Source organism: Delphinus delphis, chromosome 18 (genome assembly GCF_949987515.2).
Source record: "Delphinus delphis chromosome 18, mDelDel1.2, whole genome shotgun sequence".
Lineage (NCBI taxonomy): Eukaryota > Metazoa > Chordata > Mammalia > Artiodactyla > Delphinidae > Delphinus > Delphinus delphis.
Genome location: NC_082700.1, coordinates 32,488,986 through 32,505,308, shown reverse-complemented (window position 1 = coordinate 32,505,308; position 16,323 = coordinate 32,488,986). Strand labels below are relative to the sequence as shown.

The 16,323-nt window shown below is 36.3% G+C and overlaps 1 protein-coding gene across 4 annotated transcripts in view; it reads left to right on the top strand.

Annotated features, from left to right (window-relative positions):
• The window catches only part of DIAPH3 (diaphanous related formin 3), a 546,819-nt gene that overhangs the window by 114,947 nt on the left and 415,549 nt on the right, over positions 1 to 16,323 (top strand). For all 4 annotated transcript variants that reach the window (XM_059996017.1, XM_059996016.1, XM_059996015.1 and 1 more), the window contains one exon: positions 10,266 to 10,396. In XM_059996017.1, the coding sequence (XP_059852000.1) occupies positions 10,266 to 10,396 (131 nt within the window). The remainder of the gene's footprint in view (positions 1 to 10,265; positions 10,397 to 16,323) is intronic.

The window sequence follows — 16,323 nt, the reverse complement described above, 5'->3', positions numbered from 1 at the left end:
AAACATCACCATAGTTCCAAAAATCTGAACTATACAAAAAGGTATATTCTGAGACTTGTCACTTACCGTCCTTTCTCTTAGGTGTCCTACTCTCCCATCTTATCTACTATGTTCCCTTTCACCCCTGGAAGGGATAGTCTCATTAGTTCCTGGTTATTCCTTCCTGTGTCTTCCTGTACAAATAAACATATGTATATTTTCTTATTTCTCTTTTATAATATACAAAGTATTATACTACAGATATTCTTTTATAATTTTTCCACTTCAAAATATGTTCTGATAAGCATGCCATGTCAGTTCATAGTGATATCTTCATTCTTTATAACTGCATGTTGTATTTCATGCTATGTGTTCACGGTGTGTGGTGCTATAGTTTTTGCAGTGTGTTTGTGGGGTATGGCTCACCGTGGTTTATTCAGTAACTATTCTCTGGTAGAAGCAGCTGACTGTTAACTGTTATGGTATATCCTTTTTGAGGCTTAAAAGCTAAAGAACACCTTAGTTCTGGTCATGGTAAGCAGGTGGAAATGTTATAATGCATTCAGCAGTTGGAGCAACACTTTTTAAATACATAAAATTGTCTAAATAGTCGAGTGTCTTTTGAAGGCAATGGGCCAGCAAAGGAAAGCTTTCCTTGTGAATGGAAGGGAAATGGATGCTAGTTAGGTATTGATGGATAATAAGAGAAATATAGTGTGTTGAATTTCTTTTATTATTTATTCAAGTTAACTTCTTAGTGACTAAAATTAGTATGGGGTCAATCAGTTTTTTTTTTTTTCCTCTATAAAGATATTTTAGAAACTGACAGGGGGAAGAGCAGTAGATTTTCTGTATTTTATCATGTTCCTTTGTAAAATGTACTTGGTAATTCTAAACTTTTAACATATGTTATTTTTACTGTACACTAAAAGCAGCTTTCAAAATTATAGGCAGAATTTTTGGTTCATAATGGTGTTCATTAAATGCTTATGGAAAAAAATAACTCGTTAAGGGAGTTCTTTGCTAAACTTAATTTTGTTAATGAATGCTCCTTTCTGCAGTACTTTTCATCGCTCATTGTTTCTACTATGAAACAATATCTTAATATCATAATATAGCATAATAGCACAATATCATCTCTGAATGACAGGTTTTATTGGCAGTGGAGATCTATTGGGATCACAAATGTTCTGAAAACAAGTAATTCATACTGCAGTGACAGGTTGGTGTTTCTTTTGATCACTAACATTAGAGATGCTAGAAATCATTTGAAAAATGCAAGGAAATTGTCACAATGCATTTTAATAGAAATATACATGATAGTAATTTAGATTTATTTACCCGCTTGGCAGCAACTGTGCCACCCCTTTTTTGTACAGTGGTGACTCTGCTGTTTTCTTAAAATGTTGTCATTATCAATGCAAACTTTTTCTTTAAATACTCTCCATATTTCATATTATCTTATTTATCTTCACAAGTCTCATCATCTGAATAGGTACCAGGAATTTGGGAATTGCAATGCTAAAGAGAATCTGAGGCAGTTAATTTGTTACTGACATAAATAAACAGACATAGAGATAGACATATACACACCCATGCAAGAGTACACATACTCAATACTATGAGAACTTAGGTGTTTTGACTATTTTGGCTTTTTGTTTATGGAATTTTTCTGTATTCTGAAGTTAACCTGCTGAAAATTACAAAGTGAATGTCATGGAGAAGGATCTTGAGTCTAGTAACTCTTCATATCTTCATACAAAAAGCACTTAAATCTTCAATCTATTCTTACAGTCCCCCAATATTTTAATTTTTTAATCTCTAGAGGCTATATTTTGGGTCTTCATGTTAAGAAATGCTGATTTTTCTTGATAGGTTTAGGTATAATAAAAAAACTGAACAATTCCCTGCAGTTGGAGATGCTGCACGGTGAATTTTGGTATAGGCTACCTACTTTCTGAGAGGAATAAGATATGATTTAACAAGTTGAGAAATAGTTTACAGTGATTGGAATAGTATTTTAAGGATACAGTTCCTGAATTCTGTGATGTCTCAGATAATGTAGGCAAAGTTTTGCTTAAAGCAACCTACCATGTGTTAAACACTCTCCTAGGGACTAAAAGGCCATTGTCCTCACCCACATGGGCATTATGCTGTGTCGGCTTCCTGCAGAGCATGCAGACATTCTAGATTTAGCTTTTTACTTTTATTATTTTAAAAATCAGGTCATCATTAAGTGGTGGATTCACCATGGTTGTATAGAAATAATTCAATTATTTGAAAAAGGAAAGAAAGTCAGCTCTTTAGTACTTTTCACTAGTAACTCGGAAATACAACAAAACAAAATACAATACAATATTTTTAATTTGTCATAGAAATGGTATTCCAAATTACTCTCCAAACAAATAAATGAGACAGAATAATGAAGAAATATGCTGAATAAGTCTTACACCTAAAATGAGATGAAACGCCGGCATCAAGGCAGGTACAAATGAATCTGTTCCTAAGACAGGTCAAAGGAAATGGTTACTATTACCTTTAATAGTTACATAGCAAAAGAATGAATGTTTGATTTTAGAGAAATAGAACAGGTAAGGGAAATAAGTTGTGAAAGGGTATATTACTTTTTGTACCTTAGAATATTTTTTAATAAAAAATGACAAGAATAGTGTATGTACTTTTCTTTTTATCCTGCATATGGTATTTTAGAGTAAAATTTACTAAGGGATTAAAAAAGGTTTAAAAACTATGTTGGATAAATATCATTCTAATTTTTGTGATGTCAGGCGGACATCCTTCTCTCGCTAATGTGTTTTGATGCCACGGGATAAAGCTTTCTAAGTATTTTCATCTTCATGGCTAATGGACTTAGAGATAGGCAGACGTGAGTATCCTCTTCTTCCTGGCTGCCTGCTTCCTTTGAAGTTATGTAAAATGAAAGAAACACTGGAAGGACTTTGTTTAAAAGGAATATTTCTGATTACTCATGTAACATAATATTTTCTCCCCTCAATTTCCTTTCTTTTGTACCTGTATTTTGATAGTAATATAATAAAAGGGGGGAAATGGTGCTGAAAACTAATCTCCCAATTATCTGGTCTATTTCCTATGTCTTTACATTGAAATAGTCCTTTCTAGCTAAGCATTCATTCTTCAGAATTTTTTTTTGGTGTGACTTATCTGCCTCTCCTTTCTTGTTGTAATCCTTAGTCCATGTGTGCCTTCCATTTTATAACCTCATTCATTCATTGAATGCTAGGCACTTTACCAGGGACTGATGACACAGTGCTGAATTAGGCTCCCGGAAGCAGACGCTGCCCTAGTAGATGTGTTCTAATGGAGAAGATGATACCACACAGAGGTGCTGACTATTCCCAGGAGGTTTGCTGACCTAACTTATTGCTTTTCTTCCTGCTCCCTCCACTGTCATCATCCTTCCTGACTTGATCATTCACATAGATGATCAATCTAATACTTCATCCTCTTATCTCCTTGACTTTATCACTCCCAACAATCTTTGTTTTTCCCCCCAATCTCACCCACCCATTTCCTTGGATAATATTGATAAAATACCACCTCTAAATATGGTTTACAATCTTCCTTTCCTGACCTACTTACTTACTTAACATTCCCACGTTAAGAATTCTATAACCCTTTTAGAACTGCTAATCTGTTGACTCTACCATTTTTTCATGTCCATCTCCTCTCCACCCTCACCATGCTCTTACTTCTTGTCTTATTGACCTTAGACACACAGTCCTTTGTTATCTTACATAAATTTTCAGTTCATTTGCCTCTCTGTTCATATAAACTCTGCCCTTGGTTAAATGGAACTTCCCACTTCCTCTGCACTTGCACGTCAGCACAGCATACATCTGGGAGGAAGCACACAGCCACACTGACTAGTGTTTTCTGAATGACCACAGTTGGCAAAGCGAGCCTTTAACAGATTACGTTAACAGATATTCTACCACATGGCCTTTGTCAGTGTGCTTTTTTACTTTCTGAAAATGATTTCATATCTCCTCTCATACCTTTAGCTCTGCATCCTCACTTTTAGCTGGTTATATTGCCGCTTCTATCACCGAGACTGTTGATGTAATCAGAATAGAACTGCCGTACCTTACTTCCTAGTCACCAGATCTAACAAGCTACCTGAATCTGTTCCCTTAGATTCTGCTTTTGCTCTTCTTAGAATGATCCACTTTCCCTGCAATTGTGTAAGGTCAATCCTTCCTCTTGTATAGTAGGTCACATCCTCTGTCACCTACTTAAGGGTTTTTTGTTGTTGTTCACTTGTTTGTTTTCCTGCATCTATACCTATGCTTTTCATCATCAGTTTCTTCCTCTTTGCTTGGTTATTCCCATCAGCATGCAAACATGTTGTGGTTTTCCCCCCAACACCCCAAATCACACTGCAGGTTCCTTTCTAGCTACTGCCCTTGTTCTTTGCTCCCGTTTACAGAATCTTCTCAAGAGTTGTCCATTCTTCTTCTTGCTTTCTCCCTTGAATTTCTGTTCAGGCTTATCTCCAATCCACCATTCAAGCTGCTCTTGTCAGGGTCACAGTAATCAGAAGATGGTGACACCATTCCCTTAGTTGTTGAGAACAAAAGGTTTGTCATCATCTTTGAATTTTAATTCTATCACACCTCACCCCTCACATCCAAACTATCAGTAAGTCTGATCTGATCTTCCTTCATATTGAGCAAATCTGTGCCTTCCATCACTGACGTCATATACTAGGCTGCTGTCAACTCTTTTTTTGTTTTCTTTTTTTGCGGTACGCAGGCCTCTCACTGTTGTGGCCTCTCCCGTTGCGGAGCACAGGCTCCAGACGCGCAGGCTCAGCGGCCATGGCTCACGGGCCCAGCCGCTCCGCGGCATGTGGGATCTTCCCGGACCGGGGCACGAACCCGTGTCCCCTGCATCGGCAGGCGGACTCTCAACCACTGCGCCACCAGGGAAGCCCTGCTGTCAACTCTTGACCAGACAATGTAGAACGCTTCTACTTTGTTTCCTTGTTTCACGTTTTGCCACTTAGAGTTTGGTGCCACACAGTAGTTAGAATAATCTTCTAAAAATGTTTGCTCTATCTTATAATTTCTATGCATGTTTTTCCATCCACTTAGAATACAAGCTAAAGTCTCTACCATGGTTTTTAAGACCTTATCAGGGGCCAGTAAACTTTTTCTTAAATGGCCAGATCGTAAACATTTTAGGCTAGGGTGTTATGTATGCTTTCAGTTGTTTCTGCTGCTGTTTCTTTCTCTTCTTTCTCCGCCTTCTCCTCCTCTTCTTCTTCTTTTTTACAAGCTTTCAAAATGTGAAAACCATTCTTAGCTCAAGTCATACAAAAACATTTGGCTGTGGTTTGTCAGTCCCCTGCTTCCAGGATTAGATGTCTGCCTGTCTTATCTGTCCTTGTCATCTATAACTCTTTGTCACACTCACTGGGATTTAGATGAATTTTCTTGCTGTCCTTCAAATATGCCAAGTTCATTCCTACCTTAGGGCTTTGTATTTGCTTTTCTATTTGCTTGAAATACCCTTCTTCCAGAATGCCCATGTTCCCTGCTTTTCTTTATTTTGGTCTCTGCTCTGATTTTATTTTCCTAGACAGAAAAAAATGTCATTTGATCAAACTTACGACTTTTAAATAGCTGCTTCCTCTATTACTCATTCTTTTTCTTCCACCTTTCCCATTTAAGTAGTTAGCACTACATTTTGGCTTAGGCCTTAAACCTAGGAGTCATCTTTGACTTTTATTTCACCAGTGTAGCCACATCATATAAACAATGTCGGCACACAGTAGGTACTCAATATATCCTTTAAGCAATAAATAGCAATTAAAGTTATTACAATACAGAGTGGTGAGTGTTTTGAAAAAGAAATCCATAGATGGGGTGGGGGGGACTCAGTTTGTGTGGCTTATAAAAAAATCCTTCCGGGAAGTTAGTTTTGGCCCAGATCTAACTGATGTCTGCGAGTAGCCAGCACGAGGAACCTGCATAGTAGTGATGCTGCGGGTTTGGGTAAGAGGGGAGGGTGTTAAGGCAGGAATCTCAGGTGAAAATGCAGAGACCTTTACACAGTAAATGTTTCAAACTGGAAAAACCTAATATGGTTGAAATAAATAATTATTTTTTGCCAGTAAGTTTATTCTTTTTTTCCCAGTGTTTATTGGGAAAGTCTACTTGTTGCCCCATTTAAGATGTTGTCTGCGTTTACCTTCATTCTCTAATCAAACACACAGATAATTAAGAGCTCAGCTTCTATGTCTTGAACCAGAGTGGCCCCAGAGAAAAGATTGACAGATTGGTCTTGGTCTTTCCTATAAAGGGAACCATACATTATGCTCTATTTTTTGTTTTGACTTCTTTAACTCAGCATAGTTTTTTGGATTCATCTATCTTGTTGCATTATCAGCAGTGAAGTTTTTTATTGTTGCATAGTATTCCATTGTATGGATACACAACAACTTGTTGATGATTGCTTGCATTGTTCCCAGTCTTTGGCTTTTATGAATAAAGCTGTTCTGAATGTTGTATGGATTTTTTCCCCTCCTGCTTGTGCACTTGCTGAGTCAGTGTGCACTTGCTGAGTCAGTGTATATTTAACTTTAAAATAAATCTCTAAACTGTTTTATAAGTGGTGGTACTGTTTTACATCTCCACTAGTTGTGTAGGAGAGTTCCAGGGGCTTCACACCCTCACCATTCCAGGAGGTATGTAGCATTATTTTGTTTTTGGTTTTATTTTGCATTTCCCTGATGACAAATGATCTTGAACATCATTTCATGTGCTTATTGGCCACTCATACATCTTCTTTTGCAAAGTCTGTTATTCACGTTTTTAAATGGACTGTTTGTCTTATTACTATTGAATTGTAGGAGTTCATTAAATGGTTTTATCTGCTGCTCCCCATCACTTGCATTACTGCCTGAACCATCCCCCCAAGCCCCTCTGTCTGTGGAAAAATTGTCTTCCACGAAACTGGTCCCTGGCGCCAAAAAGGTTGGGGACTGCTGTTTATGAGATATATTTATCGTTGGGAGAGCCAGTCTACCATGGGCCCTGGATATCCCTGTATATTCTTTCTGGTTATGCCAACATGCAAGGCCTGACCATTCTTTATCCAGGTCATTTCTCAGGACTGCATTTACAGTGAAGCAACTTTAGAGATGAAGTTATATCTCTGTGGATAATGAGCGGGTTTGTTACTGTTCACTATAAAAGTGGTGATTGCCCGAAGCTCAGTGTTCTTCCCTTGTTATACAGTCCACTGTGTGTGTAGTATCCGTCATTCATCAGGGATCTCTGCATCATCCCTGTGGGTTGGTGGGTTAGGGAACCAACATGTATAATAGAGTCCTTTTGTCTCTAACTGAGGAGTCCTGTGTTTTCTGTCGGAATTCATGAAATAGTAACAGGCTAACTTAGCTTGTATGTGGGGTAAAATCTCAGCCTCTGTACAGTTCTTGACACATATTGCAATGTTTTCTCAGTCTGTGGCTTACCTTTCATTTTCTTAATGAAGCTATCTTAATAAAAAAAGAGGTTTTTGAAAAGTGGAAGGTTTACATTTTGATGAAATCCAACTTTATAGTTAGTGCTTTTGTATCCTAAGAAACCTTTGCCTTCCTCAGGGTAGTGAAGATTTTCACTATGTGTTCTTCTAGACATTTTATAATTTTAGCTTTTACATTTAGGTCTAGCATTTAGGTTCACATTCTTTCATGTGGATATTCAATTATTCTAACACCAGTTGTTGAAAAGATTCTTCTTACCCCATTGAATTACATTGAGATCTTTGTTGAGAATCATTGACTACATAGATTCAATATATTTCTGTACTCTCTTCTGTTCTGTTAATGTTCCATTAATTCTACTTTGATTACTGTAGCTTTTCAGTAAATCTTGAAACCGGATAAAGTAAGCCCCTAACTTTATTCTTTTTCAAAATTGTTCTATTGTAGGTTCTCTGCATTTCCATATTAATTTTAGAAACTGCTTCTCAATTTCTTCAAAAAAGCTTGCTGGAACATTGATGGTGATTATATTGAATCTATAAATTATTATTTTTTAAATGTATTTATTAATGGATTTCTTGATATTGAGTCATCTGATCCAGGAACATGGTATAGCATCTTCATTTATTTAGGTCGTTTTTCTCTCCACAATGTTTTATAGTTTTCAGTGTATAGATATTTCCCTTCTTTTGTTAAAAATTTTCGTAATGATTTTGTATTTTTTTGATGCTGTTAGAAAACGATATATTTAAAAGTTTTATTTTCTAATTGCTGGTAGTAGTTAGAAAAAAATTGTTTTTCTATATTGAATTTTATTCTGTGAGTTTGCTAAATTCATGTACATAATTATCTCATTTGCTAATAGACATACCTACTTCTTCCTTTCTAATCTGTGTGTCTGTTGTTGCTACTGCCTTACTGCACTATCTAGGACCTTCACTACAATACTAAATAGGAATGGTGAGAGCTGACATTTCTTTTCTTGTTCCCAATTTTAGGGGGACCAACATGTTGATTTGACCAACATGGAAATTATAATAGCTGGAAGACTTTACTAATGGGGACATTCTGTTCATTAAGTGCCCTATTCTGGGTCATTAAGGCAAATTATTGTTAGGGTTTTTGGATGCCTGAACTCATCTCTTTAGGAACTTTGCTGTAAGGATCCCATAGAATGTGGATTCAGTTAGCTCCCATTTCATGGAATGGCATATTTTTCTTTAGTAAATTATGACTTGCTATTTATGAAAATCACCTGTTTCCCAGGGCTAATTTGTTTTGCATTATTGGGAATGTTTCCTTGTGCAATGCTGTAGCAAATTAATAAAAATAAAAAGAAATGAAAAAATACATCTAATTTCCTACCATCTCAACTTAGCTGCTTTTGGGCATGTACAGTTCCTTTTCTTCCCATTAGATTTGTAATCTGTAATTTAAATAGATATAATTCTGGAGTTTATTATTAGTTGGGCATCCTCATCATTTCCCATCTGGACTATACACATACCTTCTCAACAGGTCTTTCTGCTTCTGATGCTTCTGATCTCAGAGTAAAAGTCAAGTTCTTTGGTGGCCTGTAAGGACTGCAGTCCCCTCCATCACAAATTTTTTCCAGATATCTGCATGTTTAGAGCTCTCACCTCCTTCAAACCTTTATTCTAACATTCAGGTTTGAGGCCTTCAGAGTCTTTTCTGTGAGACTTTATTTTTTCTTCGACCACCCTGTTTGAAATTGCATCCCACCTCCTAATGCTGCTTATTCCTCCTCCTGTTTTTATTTTTCTCTATAGCACTTAACACTACAGTGAGATGTATGTTAATTATTTTACATTTAATGTCTGTCATTCTTTATTCTTCCCTGTGGAGAATAAAGCTCCGTGCAGGTAGGTATCTTTGTCTCTTGTTCACTGGTCTTTTTTCAGCACTTAGCACAGCGACAGGCACTTAGTAGGGAATTAATGTTTGTTGAATAATGAATGAACTCCAGCTCTTCTCATATGTATTTCATACTGCTGCCAGTGTGATCCTTCCAACCCCCCTGGAAAAGCTGTTTGTGTGGTAGTGCTTTACCACTCCAGGACCTGGCGTCTATCCTCAGTTATATGTGCTATGTGCTTTTGTTTTTCTTTTTGGGTGTGTGCTTTTGTGTGATGTTTTAGCCTGAAAGGTATTCTTGTCTAAGTCTTTGCCTCCCTCTTACTTACCTTCCCCTTGGCTTCCCTTGTCTGTTCTGCCAAGTTGGGTGTTCCTCCTTTGGTCCCTTGGTGGCATGTTAGAGGAATTAGACTGCTCTGAATAGTACTGTTTCCTTGCTTGCGTTTCTCCTTCCAGACTTAGGTTTTGATAATCTCTGTGTCTGTATTGCCTAGAACTAGGTGCTTAAAGATTTACAGCTTTTTCTGTGTTGCTTGGAATATTAATTTTAATAGGGTCATTCTTGTATTAAGTTTTGGTTTTTATTTTACATGTGCCTAAAACACATTGGTATATTTTCAGATATTTCCTATGTTTTCCACGATAGTCTGGATTTGACAAAGCAATTATTTTAATTTGAAAACCTTTTGATATTATGTTGCTATCTTTTGTGGATACCATGGATTATGAATTTATAGATTTATGGGCAGAAGTAAGGAAATCATCCTCTCAAAGTAATGCTACTCAGAGTAGTTGTGTGAAAGGTGGGATTAATGTAGTTACTATTTTAATGGATAATCTTCACACAACATGAATTAAAAATTTTTAACTTATTTTACAGGGAAGTGTTAAGAGTAGTCGACAGATCTCACCTCAGGAATTCATCCATGAACTGAAGATGGAGTCTGCAGATGAAAGGCTCTTCACGTGCCTGGAGTCCCTCCGCGTGTCTTTGACGAGTAATCCCGTGAGGTAATTCGTCTTTCTGAACATGAGGGCATATTACTGAATTAAACAGATGCCATGATCTGCCACTTTTATGCAGTACTTCATGGTGCCTGTGAGTAAATAGGTGGTCTACCTCAACAACTTCTCAAGGTAAAAATTGAATACATAATTTTTATATGCATGTGGAAATACAGTCTCAATAGTACCTTTTGTGTTTATTACTGAGTGATATGTAGCCTGTGGACTTTTAAAAAAGTCATTCTTTTTTTTTTTTCTTAGAATTTTTAAAAACTTGAGGCGTTTTTCAAAAGAGAACAGTCATCAGAAACTGTCATTTTAATGGGGCTGAGTTTCACTCTGAATTTTGGTATTGTACATATATATTGGCTCATTCCTGTTTGATATACAAGAAATACCATTAATTTATTATTTCCTTTATTGGAATTGGTATCTTTGTAAGAGCCCATAGGAGGTTAGCGTTGTCAGACTTAGCAAATAAAAATATAGGACGCCCAGTAAAATCTGGGTTTTAGACGTAGTTACCCTAAAAAATTATTTGTTGTTTTTCCAGAATTCCACGTTTAACTGGGTGCCCTGTATCTAGCCACACTACAATAGGTGTCTTGATAAATCAGTTTTTAGACCTTTTAGTCCAGCATATTCTTGAAAAATTTTAAGTAGGAATTGTTATAAAATGTCTGAACAGTCATAGAATCAGAATTTCTGAGCTGCAAGAGTCTATGGTAGATTAGTTTTGATTTCTTATTGTATAATGAATGCTTATTTCTGCATAAATATATATGAATATTTTCTAGCCCTCTCTTTATATACATATATATATATATATATATATATGCATATATGTGTGTGTGTGTGTGTGTATAAAATACAGACAAAGGGCTAGAGGGCCAGAATGAAAAACTATGATTGGAGGTTAATGATATATAAAAGACTTTTTTTGGTATTCTGATATTCCGAATGTTTCTGAAGTTTGGCTACAGTATGATAAAGATCCTTGACAGTATAAGTATTTGAAATAAAAAGACCCTACCTGCTGAGAGACATGAAAGTGAGGTTTAAGTAAGGAGCATGAAGAGTAAACAAAGAATCTCTATTATTTCAATTTTATCTTTATTTTTCCATATTTTACCACTTTCAGTGTGTTCTCTAGGCTGTAAATTAATGGTGGGCATGAGACCAGGGATTTCATATGTCTTATATACCTCTCTTTACCAGGCACAGTGCTTTTAGCACATAGAAAGTGCTCAGTGAAGATTTGATTGAAACAATTTTAACCTTCTTCAGTTTTATGTTGGCTATTGCTAGAAACTAAGTTGAATTAGGAGTTTGTTTATTTGACAGGTATAGTCATACATGAAGAGCTCTGGTCTCCATCTTAATCTTTACCTATTAAATGTTTTCATTTAAAAAATGGTTATTGAGCACTTGCTGTTTTCCAAGTACCAATGTTTTGTTTCCAAGTACCATCTTAGACGTGGGGCTTGAGTAAATAGCAAAGCAGGTCCAGGCCCTGTTCCTGTGGAGTTTAAATGTAGGAAGAGGGTATTTTGGGGTCAACTGGGGAGCTACAGTCATTTTTCAGTTTATCCGGCAGCTACTGGACACTGGAAATAACCATGGAATTTCAGTATAATAAGAAATAGACCCTGCCATTACCTCTTCTAATTTTTCATATTTTGAGTAGATGAACATGATAGTGAAAGAAAAACTGTGAGAGGATTTTATGTATGAATTCAGGCATATTACAATGGATACAGTTATTTATTGTGATTCCATATAAAGACAGTGGGAAATAATGCTGTATGTTTCTTTCATTTGAAAGAATAAATATTTCAAAAATAATAATTTGTGGAATTATTTCCCTGAGAGTGGCCAGTTCTATTGAGCCAATATACGTACAATAGAATATATTATCAGCAATTCACAAGTGTTGCTGTTTCCTACGAAGTAGTCTTTTTAATTGGAAAGAATAGAAAACCATGTCATTGGAGAAATTTTTCTGAAATCATGGCACTTTATGTAGATAGAAAATTGAGACATGAGTATTTCTGTGCCCAGTGCTCCAATTAGAGGAATGACTTAGCTGAACATGTAAAACTTGAAGCTATTTCTGATCAAATCTTTGGACTTTGCAGTTAGTTATGATGTGTCTGCTGATAAAGTCAGTTTTCATATTTTCTTTTTTATGTACAGTATGTGACTAAATTTCAAGAGAGAAGGAATTCCAACTTTTTGTAAGCTTTTGAGATTATTATTAGATCTGTAGTATTATTGAGAAAATCAGAGTGAAATTCTTTAATGTCTGTGAATACAATTGAAAAAGAAGCAAGTGAACTAATTAATGACAGTTCTCCAGTGCTGGTTTGGGATCAGGATTTATTTAAATCAAAAATCAAGGAGGGCTTCCCTGGTGGCGCAGTGGTTGAGAGTCCGGCTGCCGATGCAGGGGACACGGGTTCGTGCCCTGGTCCGGGAAGATCCCACATGCTGCGGAACAGCTGGGCCCGTGAGCCATGGCTGCTGAGCCTGCGCGTCCGGAGCCTGTGCTCCGCAACGGGAGAGACCACAGCAGTGAGAGGCCTGCGTACCCCCCCAAAAAAAAAATCAAGGAAAAAGTAGAGCACCCCCGCACCACCCCATCCCTGATATGCAGTATTTTAGAACCATTCACCAACCTCTGAAAGTCTGCGTAACGATTATGAGACATGTCATCCTTTGACTATCTGCATAGTGAATTATGTGAAAACCAGCACTTTAAATGCCAAATTATTGGCCTTGTTTTATAAAGACTTGATTTGAAGATCACATAGTTCTTCTGTTTGAAGTTTTATTGATTATTCAACATCAAGGACAGTTTTGAGCTTAAAGACATAGAAGCTTTATTTTTGGAACACAAGTGAAAAGACCAATTTCTTCAAATTATCAAACATAACTTTTAGTGGATCTCAACACAGTCAACAGTTATGTTTGAGCTTTCAAATACGTGGAGGTAGAAACATAAAAAGGTAGACACTAACATCATTATGATTGATATTAAGCGTTTTAGTCCATTACTCATCTTTGCATATAGCAAATTAGTTATAGAATGCATCTTCATTTGCTCAAGTTGATGTGGTCGTCAAGGATAAGGTTTCTGTCTCAGAAATACCAGTCTTCTTAGATTTTTGTGTTTTGTGATATTAGGCATTATCTTTTTTTTAAAAATTATTTATTTATTTATTTTTGCTGTGTTGGGTCTTCGTTTCTGTGCGTGGGCTTTCTTTAGTTGCGGCAAGTGGGGGCCACTCCTCATCGCGGTGCGCGGGCCTCTCACTATCGCAGCCTCTCTTGTTGCGGAGCACAGGCTCCGGACGCGCAGGCTCAGTAATTGTGGCTCACGGGGCTAGTTGCTCCGCGGCATGTGGGATCTTCCCAGACCAGTGCTCGAACCCGTGTCCCCTGCATCGGCAGGCAGATTCTCAACCACTGCGCCACCAGGGAAGCCCTAGGCATTATCTTCCTTTACTCATGCTTAATGTGTGCATTTTGAAGTTTATAAGAGATATTTTACAATTTATCATTTTGTTAGAAGATTTCTAAGGAGGTTTTGGAACTAGATTTGATTAAGTTAACTGTAACTTCTAGAAGATCACTTTAGAAAATTTTGCAGTAAAATATATGTTTACTGCAGAGCAAGTAAGCAGCCTGTATGTGTCATTATTCCATTTAATCAGTGCTATGTTTAGAGTGTAGTTTTCCTGCATTTCTGGGCTTGAAAACATAAAGCTGGTAGGAGAGCTTATCTTTGGATTGCTGAATGTTTTGTGCCACGTACTGCACATGAGGATAGAGACAGGAGGCTTGTGGCAAGCAACGAGATCACTGTATTCCTTGATGTCAACCTGATCTGAAGAGAAAAAGTCAAGACAAAAATTTGAAGTTACTAATAGTTTGACTTACTATAAAAATTATTTTTATAAACTGTTAAACATATAAAAAAAGGCTGTTTGTCATTATAGTGAAATAAGTGCCCACTCACCTACTAATGAGGCTAGCATATAGATTACTGCCTATAACTCTGAAGCTTCTATGCCTCCCTCCTTAATTCAGTGTCCTTTTCTTGCACTATTCCGTGGTGACCACTGTCATGAATTTTGGATTTCTTTGCATTATAGATTACCATATATGTATTCCTAATATATTGCTTGGTTTTATATCTTTTTGAACATTATTTAAATGGCATCATCTTCTATGTGCTCTTTGAAGACTTGCATTTTCCTCTCAGTATTTCATATATTTATGTATGCTGTGTGCAGCTACTCACATTTTATCACAATTAATCATTTTTCATACCTTGTTCTTATATTTTAGGAACATCCATTGTAAATAGTACATGGATGCTTTTAAAAAAAATCTTGTCTGATAATCTTTGTTCATATCAATTGTAGAAATATATTGGGATTTATATGACATTCCATTTAAAATTTTCAGTTTATGCTGCTTTTCCATGTTCCTCTTCCTCCTCCTCCTGCTCACCCCTCCCCCATTCTTTTCTGTATTCTTCCTTCTTCCTCAAATTCTTTTGATAGATTTTAAATTTCTCATTTCATTTTTCCTCATTTAATAATTTGGAAGACATTCTCTTTGATCTTAAAACAGAAGAGAAATTTATCATGCACATGCTTAAAAAGGAAACTGTACATGCGTGTACTTAAAAGGGACACAAAAAAGCAGTCTCTCTTCCTCTGAACCTAAAATACGTTAACACCAATCATCCTCTCTTGATTTGTATGCTAGTTCTGTGTGATATTTTAATTTTCTCTTTTTTCTTTTTTTGTATTGTAAATTAGCTATTGTTACTACTGAGATATACTACAAATATGTATTTATGTATATGTCTTTATACACATACATACTCATCCTTTTTTGGTTCTTGCACATTTTTTTCTGATTTTACTTTTAGCTCAAGTATATCATTACATTCCTGTAGTGAGGGTCCTTTGATGGTAAAACTTTGTTTTATTTGTTTGAAAGCGACTTTATTTACCTTTACTTTTGAAGAATAGTTTTCCTAAGGGCATGAAATTAAGGTTTTCTGATATCTTTTCTTAGTCCATTGAAGATATTATTTTTTCTTCTGTCTTACATTGCTGTTTTTGAGAGGTAGGCTCTTTTATCTAAAACTCATGCTCTTCTAGGTAATCTGCCTTTTCTCTCTGGTTTTATTATGTTTTGTTTTTGGTGTTCTATAGTGTGTTCTATGTGTCTAGGTGGAATTTGTTTCTTATTTGTTTTTACTAGGGATTTTTTTGGACTTCCTGAATATGATTAGTGTCTTTCATAAGTTCTGTGAAAATTTCAGCCATTAACTCTTTGAATATTGATTCCCCCCTCTCTCAGTTTTGTATGTGTTAGAGCTTCTTACTCCATACACCATTATTTCCTAATCTCTTTGAAGTTTCCATCTGTTTGTCTCTCTGTACTGTATTCTGGGAATACTTTGTAATATCTTCTAGTTTCCTAATTCTTCACCATTGTCTAATCTGCTATTTAATTTATAAGTTGTATTTTAAATTTCCATTATTATAATTTCATCCTCATAATATTTTTGGCTGTTTCAAAACTCCTTATCTTTTTTCATGATTTTTCATAATACTCCTTGCTTATTTTATTTTATTATTTTATTTTTTTGGTATGCGGGCACCTCACTGTTGTGGCCTCTCCCGTTGTGGAGCACAGGGTCCAGACGCGCAGGCTCAGCGGCCATGGCTCACAGGCCCAGCCGCTCCGTGGCATGTGGGATCTTCCCGGACCGGGGCACGAACCCATGTCCCCTGCATCGGCAGGTGTACTCTCAACCACTGCGCCACCAGGGAAGCCCCTCCTTGCTTATTTTTATCCTGTTTATTATTTCTCTAAACATATTAAATATTTTATATTCTCTGTAATTT